This window comes from Brachyistius frenatus, unplaced genomic scaffold, assembly GCF_029030835.1.
Source record: "Brachyistius frenatus isolate BFR_SWC_R1_liver_20210118 unplaced genomic scaffold, ASM2903083v1 Contig_66, whole genome shotgun sequence".
NCBI lineage: Eukaryota > Metazoa > Chordata > Actinopteri > Embiotocidae > Brachyistius > Brachyistius frenatus.
In genome coordinates, this window is record NW_027210665.1 from 722372 (window position 1) to 742400 (window position 20029).

At 40.1% G+C, this 20029-nt stretch overlaps 1 protein-coding gene across 1 annotated transcript in view; it reads right to left on the reverse strand.

The window, feature by feature from the left end:
* itgbl1 (integrin, beta-like 1) overlaps positions 1 to 20029 on the reverse strand; it is a 42673-nt gene that overhangs the window by 12886 nt on the left and 9758 nt on the right. The window contains exons 3-7 of the mRNA XM_069706963.1: positions 16917 to 17063; positions 15197 to 15319; positions 13560 to 13700; positions 10005 to 10145; positions 8587 to 8733 (exon numbers count right to left, since the gene is read on the reverse strand). Of these exons, the coding sequence (XP_069563064.1) occupies positions 8587 to 8733; positions 10005 to 10145; positions 13560 to 13700; positions 15197 to 15319; positions 16917 to 17063 (699 nt within the window). The remainder of the gene's footprint in view (positions 1 to 8586; positions 8734 to 10004; positions 10146 to 13559; positions 13701 to 15196; positions 15320 to 16916; positions 17064 to 20029) is intronic.

The following is a 20029-nucleotide window of genomic DNA, read 5'->3' on the forward strand; positions in this document are numbered from 1 at the left end:
AGAAAAACATCATCTGTTCGGAACTATCATTGGAGGTGTGCCGCATCCCTGTCCATTGATTATCTTACCAGGATTCTCAGAGTTGTATTAATTATAGGCGTAGTGTAGGCCACACATGGGTAGTATCTGCAGACTAGGGGAAAAATATTGGTAATACTTCAAAGTTCCCCCATTTAATATTCATACAAAGAATGCAAACTTTTGATGAACGGTATATAATCAACTAAAACCGAGCTGTATGCAGGTAGAAAAAAAATTAATTGCTTAGTAATGAAGAGTAAATGGTATTGTCATGCATTTTTCTGTGGGCCTCTACTTTTTTTGAGTTCACAGGAAGTGTTATAGTGCATAAGAAGAAGAAGAAAAAAAAACAACTAAACACTGAATCTGCCTAAATGCCCAAATTCCCTTTAAATCAATAGTTTCTGGCTGCACTCCGTTGGGGATTGTTTCCACTTGTTGTATCCTAATGGGCGTCGACCTCAGCCTTTAACCAATCAGCACTCGTCACAATATAACGTATACTATGCGTAGAAACTCACTGTAAACAACGGAGACCCTGCACCAATGTGAGCAGAATGAAGCGATAAAGGTATTGTCCTTGCTCCAGCTTCAGTCCCTCATTATTTCTATCAACTGTTTGTATCAATTCATCTATCGCTACCTCTGTCGCATTGTTTCGTTTGGACTTTTTGAATAAAACACTTCACTTAAGTTACATCAGACTTAGCCCCCTCCCACTGGTCACTGATGGGTCCGCCCTTCAGACTGGCACAAGGTTTCCAGACTATAATCACAGCCAAGACAGAAGCTGCGAACAGTAAGTGGGCGGTGGTAAAAACAATTTATTAAATGTTTACATATTGCTTGTAAATGCTGAACCAGAGTACTAAAGAGAGTAAAGTGTTGCAAAAAGGTCTTGAAATGCTCGTTACTGCACTCCGGCCTGGTATTATACATTGTTGTTATATGTACAAACTAACTTTGCGGATATTGCTTTCATTAAATGTTCTTAAAGATACACAGTAATCGAGCCATGTTTTTGTAATAGTAATTTCGCATCAGCATGTTACTGATGGTACAATTCAACCTTTCTATGTACTTGTCTATCTTTTTTAAGAAACACAGTTTGATCACCTTTAAAAAAAAAAAAAGTCTCTATTCACTGCAGACAAAAGACACCCAGAAGGTCTACAAACAGGTAACCTGCCCACCAAAAAAAAAAAATAATTACACAAAGGGAATTTCCCAGCTCAACAAAGACAGATGGTTCAACCACAGCACACTGACTGTTCCTCTCTTCTCCTCTCCCCTGTTTTTAATGAGCTGGGTATATCCTTTTTGCACAATCATTATTCACTCCGAGTGCTTTCTCTATTTGTTGCCCTGCGGGGTAAATTTTGAGTTTAGTGCCACTAAATAACACCAACAAACATATCCATAATGTGCATGTGGCTGCCTTTTATCTTTAGATGACTCACTGAGTGGAATTAGGGGCAATAAATAGTGCCGAACGTGAATTTACAAGACAGCTACTCGACTGACGGCGTCATCTGATCTGTTGTCCATGTCACATCACTGTCACTTCTTATGCCCCCCCTCCACCCCCCCCCACACACACACACACACAGAGAGCTCTTCCTGCTTCGCATACAACATACCACCATCTGCTCTGGGGACTCGGTTACCCTAGAAACGGGTGATGTCATAACACCCCTGCCTTATTGATTATCTCTGCAGTCGTCAACCCATCTACGCCAGTGTGTGACCGTGTGTTAATGTTTAATTTGTCCTTCTGTCTAAGGTGAATGACTCTAATGACAACGTCTCATCAGCAGACAGCAGGTTAAGACGATTCTGGCTAAATTTTCATAAAACTAGGCACAAATGTTTGTACAAAACGGAGCAGCTGACGGCGTGGAAGCTCATTTTTGCAGTTTTAGTGAGCAGAGGTGAAAGCTTTGTCATGGGTGCAGTATAGAAAAAAACTGCAACGGGTCTAGAGTAGCATTAATACATTAAACATTAAATGGACGGGGACTTAATCAGCAGGTGGTACGTTGGTTTGAATAATAGTCAAGCTTGTCAGCTCCTCTCATTCCTTTCTAAAAAGCAGCAGACAGTTCCCTCAGGGGCCGGGAGGGATGTCCAAGCCAGCTTCTCACAAAATGAATGTACTGCATTCAAGTAGGTTTACAAGGGTAGATAATGCTCTCCTAAATTCCATCCTTATTTGTTAACATTCATCGTAAAGAATCTGATAATCACAAATTACATTCTTTTTTTCTTTGCATCACTTTGTCATGTTTAAATATGCAAAGTAATGACAGCGCTACAATTACTGGGAAATCAGAAAGGGCAGTTTACATGACTCCATAAACTGAAAACTTATAATATTTTCAAAAAGAAATACTATAAATGCTGTGTGACTATGTAGAGTTCACAATGTTTCCTTAAGGACATCTCCTGTACTCATTATGATTTGCAAAGCTTTAAATGCTGAAGTTTCTGTCTATTAACTTGGACTCTATTCACCAAAAACAGAAGGTAGTATACTTAATATTTTACAGCCAGATGCTGAGTTTTTAGTTCATGGGTCCCCCCTGTCTAAATCATGCACGCTTTCATTGGACTTGTGACCCCCCTCCCAAGCCAGGTCAAGGTAAAGCTGTAGTAGACCTGTGTGTTTCCCTCTCCCCCCGCTGTCTTCGAGGCAGTCCTAGCCTACTTTGGAGGGCAATAGACCTTTTTTACAGCAGCCATTTTGACTTTTCTTTGTAGAAAAAGCACGAGTGAATTGATAATGGCTGTGTGATACTTAAGGGAGTCCTGCTTTTGTGCATGTTACTTCACCGTCATGGCTTACTGGGAAACTTGGGCTGCGTCTCAAATCTCATACTAACTTGATAACGGGTACTACAGTATTTTGAGTGCATTAGTGAGTTCACACTGTCAAGTATGGAAATATGCAGTGCACTACTAGAACCTGTGTAGTGTAGTCAATACAGTCCACAAATTAATTATGAAATGTTGGACTCTTTCCACCCTCTATGGTTGCCATTATACGTACATAGTGGAAAGGGAGGAACCAACCAACGACCTCCAGTATTTTCAAACTGCTGCAGGAGAGTTGGCGGCAGCTGTTGCAGAACGCCGCACTAGAAAAGGACAAGTTGTACATGCCCACACAAACGTGTTAGCTTCTTATTTTCTTATTTACTGCTGAAGGATAAAGTCCCTCAGTATTTTTATTGTGTGCATTTAACAGGGGGAACAAAAAAAAGATTTATTTCTGACTTTAAGATGGAACATTTTTACAGAAAGTTAATCAAATCGAAGGTGAAGGTGAAGCTGTAGTAGAAGATTAACTGTTATTCGAACTTGCTACAGAGAAACCCTGACAGGGTGTTTTGATGTGCATTTAAATATGAACTTGAAAACTTTCAATTAAAAGAAGCTGCAAAATTCAACCAAAGAAAAAGGTTTGTGATTTTGAGGATGTCAGTGTGACTCTTCCATCTAGGCTGTCACCTTTTCACTAAAGTGGTCTGAACCCGACGGAAATGTGTGCCAAAATGAATAACAAAACTCTGCTGCAGTTACTAATCTGCATAAACACAAGCACAGGTGTAACTCTCTTCTCCCCAGAGAGCCTTGAAACCAACATACAGGCAAAAGTGCAAAAATGCTCCTGCAATTTGGGCTTCTGCCATTTTGCACTTAGACAAACAAAGCTCTTTGACACAACAAAACATCTTTGGGTCACTGTGCAAAATTTTATGGATTTAAAAAACGGATTTCCACTGCACTTAGAAGAACAGAAAGTGAACATTATTAAATCTACATTTTGGGAATAATGAGTCCAAAAGATTTTAAAGAGAGGGACTTATCATCTAACATCCGTGTTTCAGTTTAATAAACACTTTGGCAGCGTTTTTATTTCCAACACTTACCCTCTTGTTTCTTCTCTTTTTTTTTAATGGAATTGCTTTCAGTTCTGTGACAGCTGCTGTAAGTCCTGCTTCACAGTAAATACAATAAATTCAGCCTGATGATGGCCCAGTCTCACCCTGTGCTCATGTGTCTCTTCCCGTGGTGTGAACGAAAGCATCGCATTAGTATCCCAAGAGCAGCACCTATCATGTATGATAGTCATCTAAAACAAATGCTGTGAAGTGAATAACATTAGTGTCGCAAAGTAATCAATTCATTTTGCCGTAGAGACTGTGGATCTTATTATTTTAAAGGTAAATGCCGCCATTGAAACACAGATAGTGTTAAATACCTGCTTAAACCAATGCAACGTCATCCCTCCACTGTTAGACACTGTTAATATTGCCCTGCAAAGGGTTTGCGCTATTAAATATTAACCATCACACCCATAGTTAATGTCTACTACAGGCCCCTCTTCAGAGAGCAGGGAAAGGAATCCCAAGAATCAGCAGAAAGATGTTGAAAGCAGGTGTTTCCTTGAGGAAATACCACAGCATAAAGAATGTGCTATCCACAAGCGTCTTGTCTCCATCTCTCAGGAAGAAAGGCTCTGAAGCTGCTGTTTCAAATTTCAAGGCTTTTCCGCTCAGGCTGCCATCTGTACCAGCCGCATTCATCCATGCTTAAGTGATTTTCTACGTCTGTCTCCTCCAGTTTCTCGCCCTTTCTCTCTCGTTCGCTGCCTCTCCCACCCTGGTTCCTCTCTTCCTTTGCTTTTCCGTCCGCATCTTTTGACGTCGAAGCCATGCAACAAACTAATTTCTTTCCAACTGCTGTGATCCTCCAAACGCTAAATCAAATGGGCATTCCCTGAAAACTAAAGTAAATAAAATCACACAGTATGCACACGCTTGGCACCATAAACACTCAGACATGCATGCGCACATAGTAACTACTCTGACAGTTGCCATCCTCTGTCTATTTGAACCGTGGCAATGAATAGTACATTCAGACATTTATTACTAATAATAGAGGAGGAGCAGAAGCAGCAGACATTGTAAATTTATGACATGCCGAGACTGCTTCAACATGTAATGGATAGAAACTGTCAGCCTCAGCAGATGTTAGACATTTGAACTCTAGAATAGCATCTCCCAGTTTTATTCCAAGTCCTCATCACAATTTGCTCATTTAGGTGTATGAACAGGAGAAATGTAATTCAGCAATGTGCTATAGGTGAAATAAATGTGCACTTTCAACTGTTATTGAAGGGACTGAAAATAAAAATACCATTTTGAAAAGGAGGCATTCATGAATCTCATTAATTATTCTATTGCACAGGGTAATTTAAAGTTCCATTTTGTTGCAGCATTTAGAGATAATGCAAAGGTACTGCTGGAGGAATTAAAGCTAATTAACTCCCCCAGCACAAGTTAATCTTTGCTGTTTCATTATGTAAGGCGCAGCGCTGCGTGTCCTCAACCCTGTTGTTTTGGCATTGGTTTGCGACCATCACAATCAAAGTCTGTCTGACGCAGTGTGTGATGAATAGTTAACATATTAAAAGCACACCAAATTGGCTCTGTTTTGAGTGCACACTCGCTGTCATTATTCCACTTTTGGCCTGCGGTGATGTTTACTTTTTAATTTAGTTATCTCCATGTAGGAGCCTTACCTTATGTGCTTTCTGGTGCCTCATCTAATCAGCAGCTTTATCAGCCAAGAGTATGAGGACTTTCTATGGCCATTATAATTAACATACAGTAGACAACAGTGCACATTTTCCCTCACTTCACTTGGAACATAGCGGTAGTTGAGAAGCTGTGGATTCTCCACAGACCTCCCCCACAGTCAACTGAAACATGAAATCAATGCCTCACATTAACCCCTGACAAATCCACAGAGCCCCGAGACCAAGCAGGTTGTGTCCTTGTAGTAACGACCACCGCCAACTCCATTATTAAGTTGAATCACTGTGAGACGAGCAGAACACAGCAGGCTTTACTGTACCTTCTCCTGAAGGACAGAGACGCTGCCAGGTATTCCTCAGAAAACTCCAACACGGTTTGGATAAAATGAATGGAGTAGAAGAACCCTGAACAGTGGCTCATACACCACCGTAAAACTGATTGATTTGGGCTGCTGCATCAGTGTAAAATTCAAGTACAAGAGATACCTCCGAAGACACGCAAGTGTGTGCTGCAGTGCTGCTAAACAATTTGTCTTATTAACAAATGGCCATAGCGTACTTTGGAACAATGAAGGTTGTCGAATAGTTTTAGGATGACGGTAATGTGACCTTTGTGCATTGTTAACTCCGAATGAAGGCATGGTATGTATTGTATCTGCCAAAGTATTGTTGTCTGCCAAGTCTAAATTTCGGTTGTTTTGGACTTCAGTCATTTGAAGAGGGTTAAGCACTAGATAATTGCCTTTATTTTATATACTTTACAGGTTGTCATTTGTCTTTACTCCTCATTACTTCTTATTTTCAAGCTGAAAAACCGCAGCGCTTTCTGGAAACATTGCTAAATCATCTTTTACATAAATCCAAGAGAAAAAAAATGAGCACACAACAACTATTCTTAAGTTCCTAATTACTTCGTTTCATTAATGTTTTTCTATGACACTGCTTTGCCTCTGGGTATCCACACACACATACAGGATGAACATCTCGAACATTTAACAATACGCTGCACAAAGATATGAGCAGCTACTGATGAATGGATGAGGAATGATTTGATAATAAATCCTTAATGGGTTGCTCCTTGATCACTCTAGGTCCAGGACTGTGTAGTAGATAATGATTAGTTATCAGAGAAGATACTGGGGGATACTAATTTGATAAATCGTTGCAAATTTTCCTCCGTGATCAGTGGGTTACCTCTGATGCAGCCTTAGAGCAGTAGTAACTCATTCATTATTCATTACTTAAGTATTAGTTACTCTTTTTGTGCTCCTTATGTAAAGTGACGAAGAATAAGTCAGTCAATTTTAAGAGCAAGTAAAATGCTAAGATTTGCCCAGGTTTAGAAGAAAGCATCTCTGTTTTGTGCCAATAACTCTGTGATTTGTTTTTAGCTGGAGCTGTGCAGTCTTTTGTCCTCCAAAGACCACAAACAGCGGCAGCTTGCTGTCCCTTCTACGATTTTTCATTAATTTGCTTTTAATTTCCAATTTCCGATCTCCTGCTGAAGCCTGACTACAAAGCACATTACTTTTTTGATTACTTGACTCAAAATGTGATTTTTACATCACCCAATTAGTTTTATGGTAGGCTATTTCAGTTCAGAACAGTATAGTGTAGAAGTGGCCACAGGCATTTGAGGTCACTGCCTGTAAAGATTAATCACTGCAGCTTTGAAAGAGCTCATTTTTGATGACTTTGTTGACTTAGAAGCTTTGGGTTTTGTAGATTTGTTGTAGTTTAGTGTTAATTAATGCTTTGATCGATTAATGACGTAACAGTTGGGCTGTTAATGGTCCTGCTGCAGGTTTTACATCTGCACAGTCCCTCAAATCTACAATGCTATTGTGGGGAAATTATGTTTTTGTTTTTTTGTGGTGCTAAAGATTTTGTTTTCTTGTTCGACATTCCTGTTTAAATCCGAGACCATATTAACTTCATACTATAAATGATATTCCTATATGAACACATTTCTGCCAAAGATAATGCTGGTTATTTCAATTGAGAGATATGTGCACTGTTTTGTCTGAGCTCTGCTCACTAGTTAGAAGTGGGAATTATCACATACTTCCGTGCACCAGTCTGAGTTGAAATCTGATCGTACTATTGCCAGCACTGTCATCCACACAATCCTGATGAAGCAGATATATTGAGTTTTTAAGTCCTTCCCTCTTGATAAATATTACATAAATAAGTTTGTTTCCCTGAACTTTATTGTGGCTCATAGTCATGAATATTTAAATAGCTTAAGATAAGATTTAGAACCGTGTTTTCAGGATAAAAATGTTAATAACGATACAGAACTTCGTAGCCTCTATAGTTGGTTTTCTACACCTACTGAATTCCCCCACTTTCACCTTACTGCCATCCATCAGCAGGCTCAAGGGTGCACGACTGAGACAAGCACAACCTGGACCTTTGTTTTGTAACCACGAGTGTTGGCACCGTCTCTGTGTCCAATATTAGCATTAAGCCTAACATTTGGAGATTCCAAGGAAACAAGCTTCCTCTGTCCAAAAGGGCCACTAATGAAGCATATAGTGGTACTGTAATAAATCTAGACACATCGATCCGCCGCCTGTTCTACTGAGAGTTGTTCCAGCCATGGATTACATTGTTTCTAGCCAAAACTGTCCCTCAAGCTGTCTCACAACTTCCACAAAAGCCTGCGCACATATGCATATGTATTAGCACAAGTGCACAAACCATACAAAAAAAACAAAAACACATCAAATCGATGTAGAACAAAACACACATGAATGTATAATGATGATACGTATGACACTTAAGATGAGTGATTGCTGTTAAGCTCGTGGATTTGATTGATGGGCATGCTGATATCTTTAAATCCCTCTGAAGGCTCAATAAAGAGACGTGTAAAGCTGGAAATGGCCTATTTTACACCGAGAGGTGAGAACAGAGTATAGATCTGCTGCAGTAACCATGGCAACAGCAAGACCAGGTACCTCGTCCGAAACAGGGCAAATTGGACGTCCCTCTGCACTTCTTCAGACTGCTGTCCAAAGACAGGGAGCAGGACAGAGGATGCTCACACTTCTTCCCCGCCCATCCTTCCTTGCAGTCACACCTGCCACAGTTACACTGGCCATGACCTGCCAAGAGGACAGAGTAAGGGTTGGAGAAGACAGAGAAGTTAAACCAAGTGGTGGCTTTGTACAGGCTTTGGACAGGGAGCATTGGCGGTAAACTTTCTGATGTGGAAATGATGAATTTAATGAAGGTTAGGCATCATGGTTGCACCTATTATATGTCATTAATTTTTTCTTTCTTTTTTCTTAACAGTATGGCAAAGTGTTGTTAGCATTAATGAGGCGAAAACAACTGCAGTTACTTAAAGTTGAAGACCAACAAAGCTTAGTACTGACAAAAACAATATTATGTACCAGTAGCTGAAGATGCCAGTTTTCCTGAATTAAAGCACGGGTACAACATTTTGGGACATATGCTTATTATTCTGCCTCAACGTTTCGTTTGCTCCCGGCGTCGCTCCCTCCATCCACCAGAGGTCCCCAGTCCCTTGCTGCATTTAAAATGGGTCGTATTTACAGCGTGTAAAAGAAGAGTCCACGTGAACGGCCCCTTTGTGATATTCCCGAAGTTGAAACTCAAAATCTTCTGTAAGCCTCGAGTTCATGAGTTGCGATGTGCTTGCTGACGTTTACAGAAATGGCAGGGGCTGTTAAGATAATATATTGTAATTTTAGTCATGTCAAGTGTGCATAACTTAGATAATAGCCTACGTCTGAGGAAAAGGTTGATCTTCCCAACGGCCTCATCTTTTCCCGCTGTGTCTTTGCATTTCCAGCATTACGTTACTCCCCTACAACTCAACCACTTGACCGCCAAGAATACGGTGCACACAACTTCCTTCCTGTGTTGTAAACACGAGCTCGTGAGTTCCATTTGAAAGCAGCGATACTCCCAGTCAGTCATATCAAGGATTCGTTGAAAGTCTTGATAATAAGTCTTTCTCTACAGTCTTTGTTTCTTGGGTTGTTTGCCAGTTTCCCAGAGATCTGTTTTGTAAGTAATTGTTGTCAGCTTACTCATGCCTGGATTTGGGTTTCTGCTCCTGATTTGTGGTTCGCCAGCCTGGACTTGGTATTTTCACAACTCAGCAATCTTTGTTTGTTTCAACCCGCCTGTTGTGCATTTAGGGGCCGTCCCTAAGTTTAATCGTGACATTCAAATCAGCACCAAATATGTAGCTGCAGCCTGCAGCTCGGCCAAGTGTAAGGACTGGAACCGAGGGGAAACCCCTCGACTATCTCGGTCAAAAGTTAACAATATTCTGCCTACCGGGTATGTGAATGTAATTTTGTTTTCATGCAAAAAAAAAAAAAAGAAGAAGAAGCTTGCTAACCTGAGCAGAAGTCATCTGTGTACCGGTCGTATGTTGCATGGCAGTTCCTCTCATCACACTCGCAGGTGTCTCCGTGAATATCTCCCCAGTCGCCCGAGGGATCAACATCATAACAGTTACACTCCCCACACACACAGGTCCCTGACAGCCACAGAAAACACAAAGACACACACTGTTAATTCACACTGTATCAATTCATTACTGTTCTTTATTGATTTCAGCTGTACACTCTTAAGTAGATCAAGATTTAACTGTGAAAAGAAAATTCGAAACAAAGCAAAATTGTTGTCTCTGGCATCTCGAAGCTGTGGGTGGGAGTTGGAGGACATATTTTACAACTTGAGCAAAGGCTGCACCCAACAGGATAAATACTTCTTCTTCTGTCTCATTTCTTTCTCCCTTTTATCTATGTCTGTCTGTCTGTCCGTCCTTTCTCTTTTGTTGTACATCTTAGCCAGGGCATCGGCTGAGCAGCAGCCAGCGGAAATCCCATTTTCTCTTATCAGCAGTGACAGAGCTCGGGGAACCCCAGGGGAGACAGGCCAGCTGGCAAGCCTGTGGGCTGTCGCTGGTGCGTGTCAGGCGCTGGCCCTAAGTTCGGTTTCCCTCACTACCTCATAACCCTTTGAGTCCTGGTTTAATAGACCCATGCACTTTAATATCTGCCACAAATGTCACAGAGCTTCACCAGAGCAGATTGCAACACCAGTTTTAGTTATTGTTCAATAAATGTTCAATAAACTCTTAAAATTAGGAGGCCATTCGCCTTCTCTTTACTCAGAGACAGTTTTTAACATTTTATACCTCCAACTCCACACAAAACCGTGCAAGCGCGTACTCTCAGAGGGACTTTGTTTTGATCAAGAAATCATATACTGTAGATGCATGTTTTTAGCAGCTGGCACTATGAGGATGATACAACATGGAGACTCCTGCCAGCTAGCGTATTTGTATCCCTGCTGTGAAAACTAGGTGAAGCTAACAGACAGGGGAGGTTGGCAGTTTGCTGGATTGAAACAGAATTATGTTTTGGGTACTATCAGTGAAATCAGTCACTCATTCATCTCAGAGAGTGAGCAGGCCATGAGCAAAGTAAAGGAAAGTGGGAGGACATTATACAGTCTCGCACAAAACACTTCACCCCTCTACATCTATACAGCATGATGAAATCAAATCAACCCTCTATTATGTAACCATCGTCCTTGTTCCATTGCCTATAATCATCAGGTATTATCTTCACAGTGCTTTAAAGCGGGATTAATGCAGAGTAAAACGGTTCCGTGAATAATTCCCATTCTAATCAGGACCAAATTGTCTGACTTCTGAGAATTGTTTAACATAAGAATGAAGCAGACTGAAAAGAGGTTTGGATGTCTTGGCACATTTCACCAAACTTGGAGGGCAAAATATGGTGTTTATAATATTTACAGCCATGATCAACAACATCAGATCAGCAACAAGAGTAGGTCAAAACCTAGTATATGGCTGGAGCGTGTATGAAACGATGACGGGCTGTTCATTTGAAACCAAGGCTTTTAATTTGAAACTGACACAGGAAGTCAAAGCATTTGGCTGAGCAGTGGTGACTTCAACCATTTTCACATGAACAGAGGCAGAAGAAACAGTTGGACAAGCATGTTATCTGTTTGAATATTTGCTAGTAGCACAAATCCAGCAAATGGTAGACATTTTGGGGACACTTTTATACATAATGAATAAGGTTCCCAGTATGTTCTAGGGTTGACACGAGTTGTAGCTGCAGGTGTTTTTGCTGATGCTAACGTATTCTCTGCTAGTAGTGGCGCTAAAGTTGGCTTGCTGCTTCCGGCTTGCATTTAGTACTTTTGTGCTCTCTTTGTGCCATTTAAGAGGCAGGCCAACATTGTTATAAGGACAATATAACATTACCTGGACTAGCTGTCGACAGGGAAAAGCTGGCAGGCGTAATGCCCCCCCGTGTAAAGAAGTTCTTTTAAAGGCAGTATGATCCCCCAGATAACCTGGTGTGGAGAGTGTAGGAAAGGTACCAGCATCTTGGGAGAAAAAAGTGCCGGTTCGAAAGGAAAAGTCACGATACTCTAAAGAGTAAAATGTAAAAATGCCAGAAAATCAGTAAATTCTGGCCTACTTCCAGAACTGGATTGACTACTTTTCATTTGTGTAATTTGCTTTGTTCTTTTCTCTGCTAACTCTTTCTCTTGTGCAACGGTCTGCTGCAGCATGACCAGACTTGTTCATGCTGTGGTTGTTCATGCTGTGTCAGTTGTGCACTTAACCATAAATCGCAGCTTTAGAAGGGGCTCTGTCCATGTAGCCTTCCGTTTCACCCCACCACTTATCCGGCCCTCAGCCAGTTCACTGTAATTAATTTGAGAGAGATTTAGTGGAATCCCACAGGAGGAAGGTCAGTGAAGCTATGTGTCTGCCCGTTCGCCAAGCTGCGATGACTTTCACGAGAATTTACATGTTTTTTTTTTGTTTTGTTTTTTAAAGCACTGTGTTCTCTGTTCTCTCTCTCTCTACACATATTTCTCTATTGTCTTTTTTTCCCTTTGTCTCCATGTCTGTCTTCATTCTCAGTTTCAAAGGTGGATGGTAAAGGTGACTATTTTTCATCCAAAATATTCAAATGAGAGAAGACACATCGACCTGGGGATCTCTTGTTATACATGTTGACTTGTATAACAATCTTAATCACTCTGCTCCACATTCTTAATAATATTTCACACCAAAAAAAACACATATATCTTGTCAATCGTACATTAAAATAAATGTATACTTTTTCTGTGATAGCTGACCCCTTTGACTATGTCCATAGCTAACAGACAATTCTTTCTTTTGGGAATGTCCCTTTTGTTCAGTCCTGTATAGCATGATTAAAATTCAAATATTCTAAATGATTAAACGTTTATTAGCTGTTGTTTGAATTGATTGGATTAGCATCATAAGAGGAAGACTACATTTTGTAATTATTAAAAAAAAAAAAAAAAGTAACATAAAACCAGGAAACAACAGCAGACAAGATAACAGATCTTCATTGTTGGACATTGTTGGACATTGTTTAGCAAAAACAAAAAGAACAACCAAAGCAGAGATACATCAGAAAACACTGCTTCACTATTTCCATGCCAGTGTATTTCCCTCCTCCTCCTCCTCATAATCCTAGCAAATAGACAGGAAATGAACTTGACCTCATTTAGATTGTTTGTTTCCTGTAGCTTAGCAACATAATTCTACTGAATATTATGATGCATTGGATTGTAATGGACTTAAAGATGAGCTGACAACATCATTTCTGGGCCATTCTCATCATTCCAGTGTTATATGGCTTTGTAAACACTGATAATAAATATCCCCTTAAAAACTGCTGGGAATTTTTTTTTTTTTTTTAATATATATATTTTCTATGTATTGTATAGTTGTGGATGTCATGGTAATATAGTGACAATAGACCATTTGAAATTTCTTGTGATCATTTAATTAAAAATGAGAATTTGAAAATGGGATCCCAGACTACTCGGTAGTGTAAAGTGACTTTGAAGCGGGTAAACAGACCTCTGTTGCTGCAGATTTTGCCATCTGGAGATGAGCATCTCCGCTTGCTTTCCCATGGGCTGATGTCACATTGGAACTCACATTTGTCTCCATGCCAACCAGCAGCACAGTAACAGTTTCCACAGTAACACTGGCCATGGCCTGGAAGGAGATCAGAACACACACATGCAACAACGGATGAGTTCTCCTGTAGCAGTGTAGGAGATTGACAATACAGATTTCACAAATTCTCCCTTATTTCAACCGCCAGGGTTTAAGATCTCAACTTACTACAAATAGTGGCAATGTTTCGTCTTTGGTTACCCAAACCTTACTTTTTATTTTTTATTATTTTTTTATTTTTTTAATTGAAATTATATTTTCTTTAATAAAAGCTCCATGTCACATACTTATAAGCTTGATTGGCACACTTTATCATTTGTTTGTATTGACATTATGAATGTTTTAAGGGAACAGAGATGAGTATAAGACCATCATATGCAGTAGAAATTATAACTCAAGGTACATTTCACAGTACCACGTGTTAGTGAAATCCAGATGTTTATCCCTATTTTACGTATATTGAGTTGTCAAATTGCCCAAAAAGGCTTCAACCTCAGAAAATTTGTTTTGTGTTTTTAAGCATAAAAGACAGTTTTCACAGCAAATTTCTCACACTTAGAATTAAATTTATAAGTGAAAACATATGAACTGAGAATAAAATTACCTGGAATACAAACAAATAATCCCCAATACAGGTTTTTTTTTTTTTTTTTTTGGTCACAGACTTGTGAATTTAGCTTATGAAGCCTGTTTATTGCGTCACAAAAACGTTTTATTGCAATTCAGGTCTCTTTGGTTGCGATTCAAAAACTGTTGCTTTCAAGTTGAATTGGACTTAATGGGCAGGATCTGTGCTGATGGATGAGATAAGAGTTTCTATTCAGTGTAAGTTCAGAGACTGCCCCTGTTACGCACGCCGTGATGTGCACGGAGCAGGGGGAGCACTCGGAAACACGGACGTTCACTCAAAACCTCTCCAGGATCATTGCATCATTGCCGTTGGCTTTTCTGAAGCATTTCAAGGGTGTCTGTTGTTGATGTCCGCAGTTTGATGCAAAATTTGTGTCTGCTCATGTCTCCAAAGAAATCGTAGACACACCCGGACCGCTGTTCACAAAACCGTGTGTTTCTCAGGTGCTGATGTGGGTCAAGAGACTTTGAATGGTGCCCCACCGGTGCATGTCACGATGTTGGGCCCCATTTGTGTGCAACAGGAGCAGCCTCTGAACTTTTTGATCGACCTTCATACAACAACGCAACAAATGCTTCATCAGTATCGACCCGCAGTTGTTGCGGGAGGCGAGAATTATCGTGTGTTCCAGCACCCAATGACTCGGACAGGATCAGACGTGAGAAGCCCTCGAGCATACAGCAAATCGACATGTCTGGGGAAACCTCATAACAGCGAATAGATGAATGGTGGCAGCATTCCTTTAATATACTTATTCATACCGAGACCTACTCCAGTTGGTGTGACAGCTGCTAATATAGAATAACAAGGATGGATGGTCCTTGAATGACTATTTGTTAAACCAAGGTAATGTTCCGTTGTGAAAGGAGAGTGAGGGGGCTTATTCAACAGCTGAGGGACGTACCTCCACAAACCTCCCCAGTGTCCTCGTCCAGACACTCGCTGTCGTCACACTCACAGAAGCGCCCCGTCACCAAGCCCTTGCCGTCCTTGTTGTCACACATGCAGCTACCACAGTGGCAGGTTCCTACGAAATATACCAGCTTTAGACACAGCTGAAGCGTATTCGTTGGAAAAGGTCAAGTTTCTGTGTGTCAGTTTACAGTAATTGCTTATTGATGGAAGGAAGCTTGTACATTTGCACCAGAAGACTTGGAAGCCAGCTGGTTTGCAGCTGTGCATTGGAAGCACTGTTCCTGCTTGGAGTGCCAACCGGTCTAGACTGGTGTGTTGTTGTGTGTCTGCTGGGGCATTTTCAATTCAGTGCTATAGAAGCAGAAGGCCAGACAGCCACATACTGTGAATACATTTGCATTTTCTTCACATTCGAACGGGCCACACACTGTACAGTGCATGCTTTCACACACATACGCACACACACATGCACAGACACATAAAATCATGCTTATCCTTCACGTAGCTCGAGGCGCGAAAGGCCAGTGGCGAGGTTAAGCCCAGGTGGGTGAGGGGCTGTCAGTGTGTGGAAAACAACATTAGCATTGTCAGTGTGCCAATACTTAATCATGTGTCCACGGAGATAAACACACAAAGTGGGACTGTGTGAATCCGATACACTGTGGCTTGTGAGATTTAAGGCTAAATTAAATGATCAATACTTGGAGTATTGTTGCATCAAGAAGTCAGTCTTCCCAATGGTGCTCTTTCGTGCATGAATTTGTTAATGCACCTGTGTTAGTGAAAAATAGATTGTTTATATTGATAGAGTGTGCATGAGAGCAAAGTAATCTGCCTGGAAAAGACAAAGGGGTGCGTAAGTTGTTTCTGACACCCAGCTAGAAATGATGCAACGTTCTTGTAATGCTTTAAGGAGCAATTTGTTTGTTGTTGTTGTTTCCAGAATGTTTTTAAAAGGTAAAAATGGTCTCAAAATATTTTGTTTGAAGTTTCTTGGAATGTTTTTATAACATTGTCAGAACTTAGGCCATAACATTTAAAAACATCTTTAGTGGCAAGAATGTTGCCACAAAACATTTGTATGATGTTTTTGAAGTATTTCATCCTACTTTAAAATAATAACATCCCCCCTGAATGTTATTATTAAAAAAATATTAACCATAATAAAACTATCCAGCTAGAAATGTTTTGTTCTAAAAACATTCTCTGAATATTATGCAATGTTCTTGTAATATTACAACAATATGAAAACATTACAAGAACATTGCATAATATTAATATTTTTTATGTTTTGGTCATTAAAAAAAGACAAACTGATACTAACTTATTAACAGCAGGCTTATTGGCAAATGAGACGATATATATTTATATATATATATATATATATAAAAAAGTGTGGTTATATCAGCAGATTTCATAACCCGTTAGTCAAGAACACATATTTAATTATGGCTTACCGGTCCACAAAGCATGTAAGAACGAATAAGCTGTTAGTTAGAGAAGGCATTATTAGAAAGTGACAAACAGAATTGAAAAAAAAAAAGCAGTTTTATGTAATTATTGTGTGTATTTTTTCTGCCTGCATATGAAGATGCAGTAGTGGTTGTTTGATGCAGGTTTTTATTGATTTTCTCGCAATCGTATACAGTTGACGCATTGCGTGTACATGTGTGTGTGCTTGTGTGTGTGTGTGTATGCGTTCGCAGTACCTCTGTTAGAGCAGACCACCCCCTGTTGGTTTTTGCACAGCTCTTTGCTCTTCTTGCTGGGTAGGTTACACTCCTCCTGGAACTGGCAGGCATCTCCAAACCAGCCTTCATCACACTCACACATCCCACAGTCACAGTAGCCACGGTCTAAAGGGAAGCACAACACACCGCATGCTGTTTACAAGTCCTGAAAAGCACACCTGTTGTAGTGCTTCACAACACCCCATAAATAAAAGGACATCTTCAGCAGCTCGAATTGGGGTTATAGAATCATTTCCCCTTTGAAATCAAATCATTGTAAAAGACTTATTTTATTCGCGGGTGACTGTTTTAATGATTGCGAAATATGAAATATGTGCCTTGAGAAGTATAAATGTACATATAGTGAGCACGGGGGCAAGTTTTATTTGCAGTAAAAACCTTCTTGTTACAATATTTCAGGGTATACGAGCGTCCCACATCAATCACTCAGTGACAACATTACCTTGTTCAGTGTTCAAAGGACCCACACAGGCAGTTTGGTGTCCTTATTTCTTATCATTCTGATGGCCATAGAGAGGAATATGAAAAACAGGACGAGCCGTATGATGCAAATGAAGACTGTTGACAAGTTATTATAAATGTTGCTCTCATTGCATTTAGCAGCGAGGGGCCTTGTATGTCACAGTCAATCATTTTCCTGACTCGTGCATCATGTAAATGTGGTGTCCTTTTCAAGGGCTATCCATCAGTCATTAACAACATGCAAGTCTCCTGTCTCTCCTCATTATCGATACGTCTCAGGGGACCCATGGCGACAGGTTCAAGGAAAAGAAGAATATGGAAAGTGCACTTTAAAGACAGTTGCACTGCAGAGACAATACAATTTTGAGGAAGATCTCAGTGTTTTTTATAAGTGTTTAAATTTGAACCATTTAAATGAAAGATCTTTATTACCAAATTCACGTTGTTAATATATAGCATCTGGCTGTGCTCCGTTGAAGATTCTTCCAAGTCGTTGCATCCTGATGGGCGTAGATCTAGGCTTATTTTGTGAAACTATTGGAGCTGCCAGTAGGTTGGTTGTTAGTTGTTGTTGTTGTCACTTCGTTATAACCAATCAGCATTGACCACCATGTGAAGTACTGTATGTCGTACCCTGAAACTCGCCGAGCTGTAACAGAGACTCTCCCTCAATGTTAGCAGAGTTTAACACCATGTCGATAAATAACCGTAGGAGACGTCCTCTTTTTTTTGTAAATTTCCAATTCCTCAATATTTGCCAGAATTGCTACAACTGGTTTTATTGGTTCATCTAGCTCTACCACCATTGCCATTGTTGCAACTATATTTCGAAACAAATACACAACTTCTACGTCATCGCATTTAGCCACTCCCACTAATTGCTGATTGGTCAGAGTGGGTGAGCGAGTTTTAATGCGAACAGGGTTTCCAGACTGAAATCACCGCAAAAACAGAAGTTGTGGGCATTAGGTGGGCGGAGCCACGCTATTAAAGACAAAGAGAAGACTGTATCTTTGCCTTCTTACCAGACAATGCAATTAAATGTATTAATCATATTATGACAGTGGGACATTCATCTGTTTTAAAAAATAATGACACTTCTGCAAATCAAGTTTTAGATGCTATTTTTGTCATAATTTCGCTGTATATTAGTTAGAAAGAATCCGTAAAACTCTGGGTAGACTGTTCTCTTACTTAAGGTCTGCATTAGAAATTTCCTTCAGACTTACTGAACCTCTCTTGAGTACTGAGACTGTCAAACTTAGTACCAACAGTCCAGAGATTAGTCATTCTTGGATCACTTGCACCAAAAACATCTACTGTAGACTGTACAATTTTTGCTCTGTTATTTCTTTGTGATTATTATTTAATTTTTTTTTTTTAGCACAAACTTAACATAGACTCATGGACATAATCTACAATAATATTATAATTGTCTGCTTGGATTTATCCTTTAAGCTTGTTGACCATTGTAAAACAGAATTAGATTTAACACCCCCAAACTTAATTCTGTAGAATATTACAAAGTCACTGCCACCCACTAGCCCCCATTAATCTCCACTTGACAATCACTCTGACACATAAAACGGCCCTCTTTGTCTGCTCGGCCAGAATTTATGTGGGTGGGAAGGTTCCTGTCTGTCGACAGTTTATCTTTTCTGGGGCTTCCTGAGCAGTAATTCTCTGTGGTGTGAGGGTATCAGGGTCCTTCCTACGCTCCACCGACAGACACAGGCTCCCAGCCAATCAGGTCCCGACCAGGGCCCAGATACATCCAATGGGGGTTGGAGAGAAGGGGTGTGTCTGTGCCAGCATCAATGGCAATAATAACAGGTGATACAGCGTTACCATTATTAACTGTTGATGAGGAGAGGATGGTGACTCATGTAGGAAGCTAATTTCAGCTTCAGTCTGTTAGATAGATAATAAACTACAATAACGAGAGGGAAATTGGTTTGTATAGAACATAATAGTTTCAGTTTGTAGTTAAATGTACTTGAAGTGTTCCAATATAAAATTACAATTACAATTCGCTTACATTTGAGAAAGCTATTTTAAATTCTCATGCAGTTTAAATTACAAAACTGTAATGCAAGGCATACATTACATATTTCAAATCTAAAAACTCCCTGAGACTGTCTCTGTGCTAATTTATTACTTGCACTTGATGTTTCCTCTCCAAATAGCATTTCCCTACTTCCTTTGTTTATTTAGATTGAGTTCCCCATAACATGATACTCATTTCAGCGAGTAATTATTCCGGCTTGCCTCCATCTCCCTGCAGGTTGTGGAGCATGAAACGACAGCACGTCAGCTTGTGTTCTGAGGAAAAGATGTATGAGACACCTGTTTCAGGTAATAACTCATTCTCTGTGTGTGTGCTGTCCACAGAACAAGGAACTCCTGCTTTCATCCTTCCAGTTTTTACAACACCCCACCTCAACATTCATTGGCAGCACTGGTGACTTTATAATACCTTTGGAATACCTCTAAAGACATTTTGGAGCCCATTGTGGGCAGGATCACTGTAACGCAAAAGCACTTGTTCCTACAGCAAGAAGTCTTGGGAGTCATAATGGGTCCCAATCAAAATTGCCTTTTACCAGTAG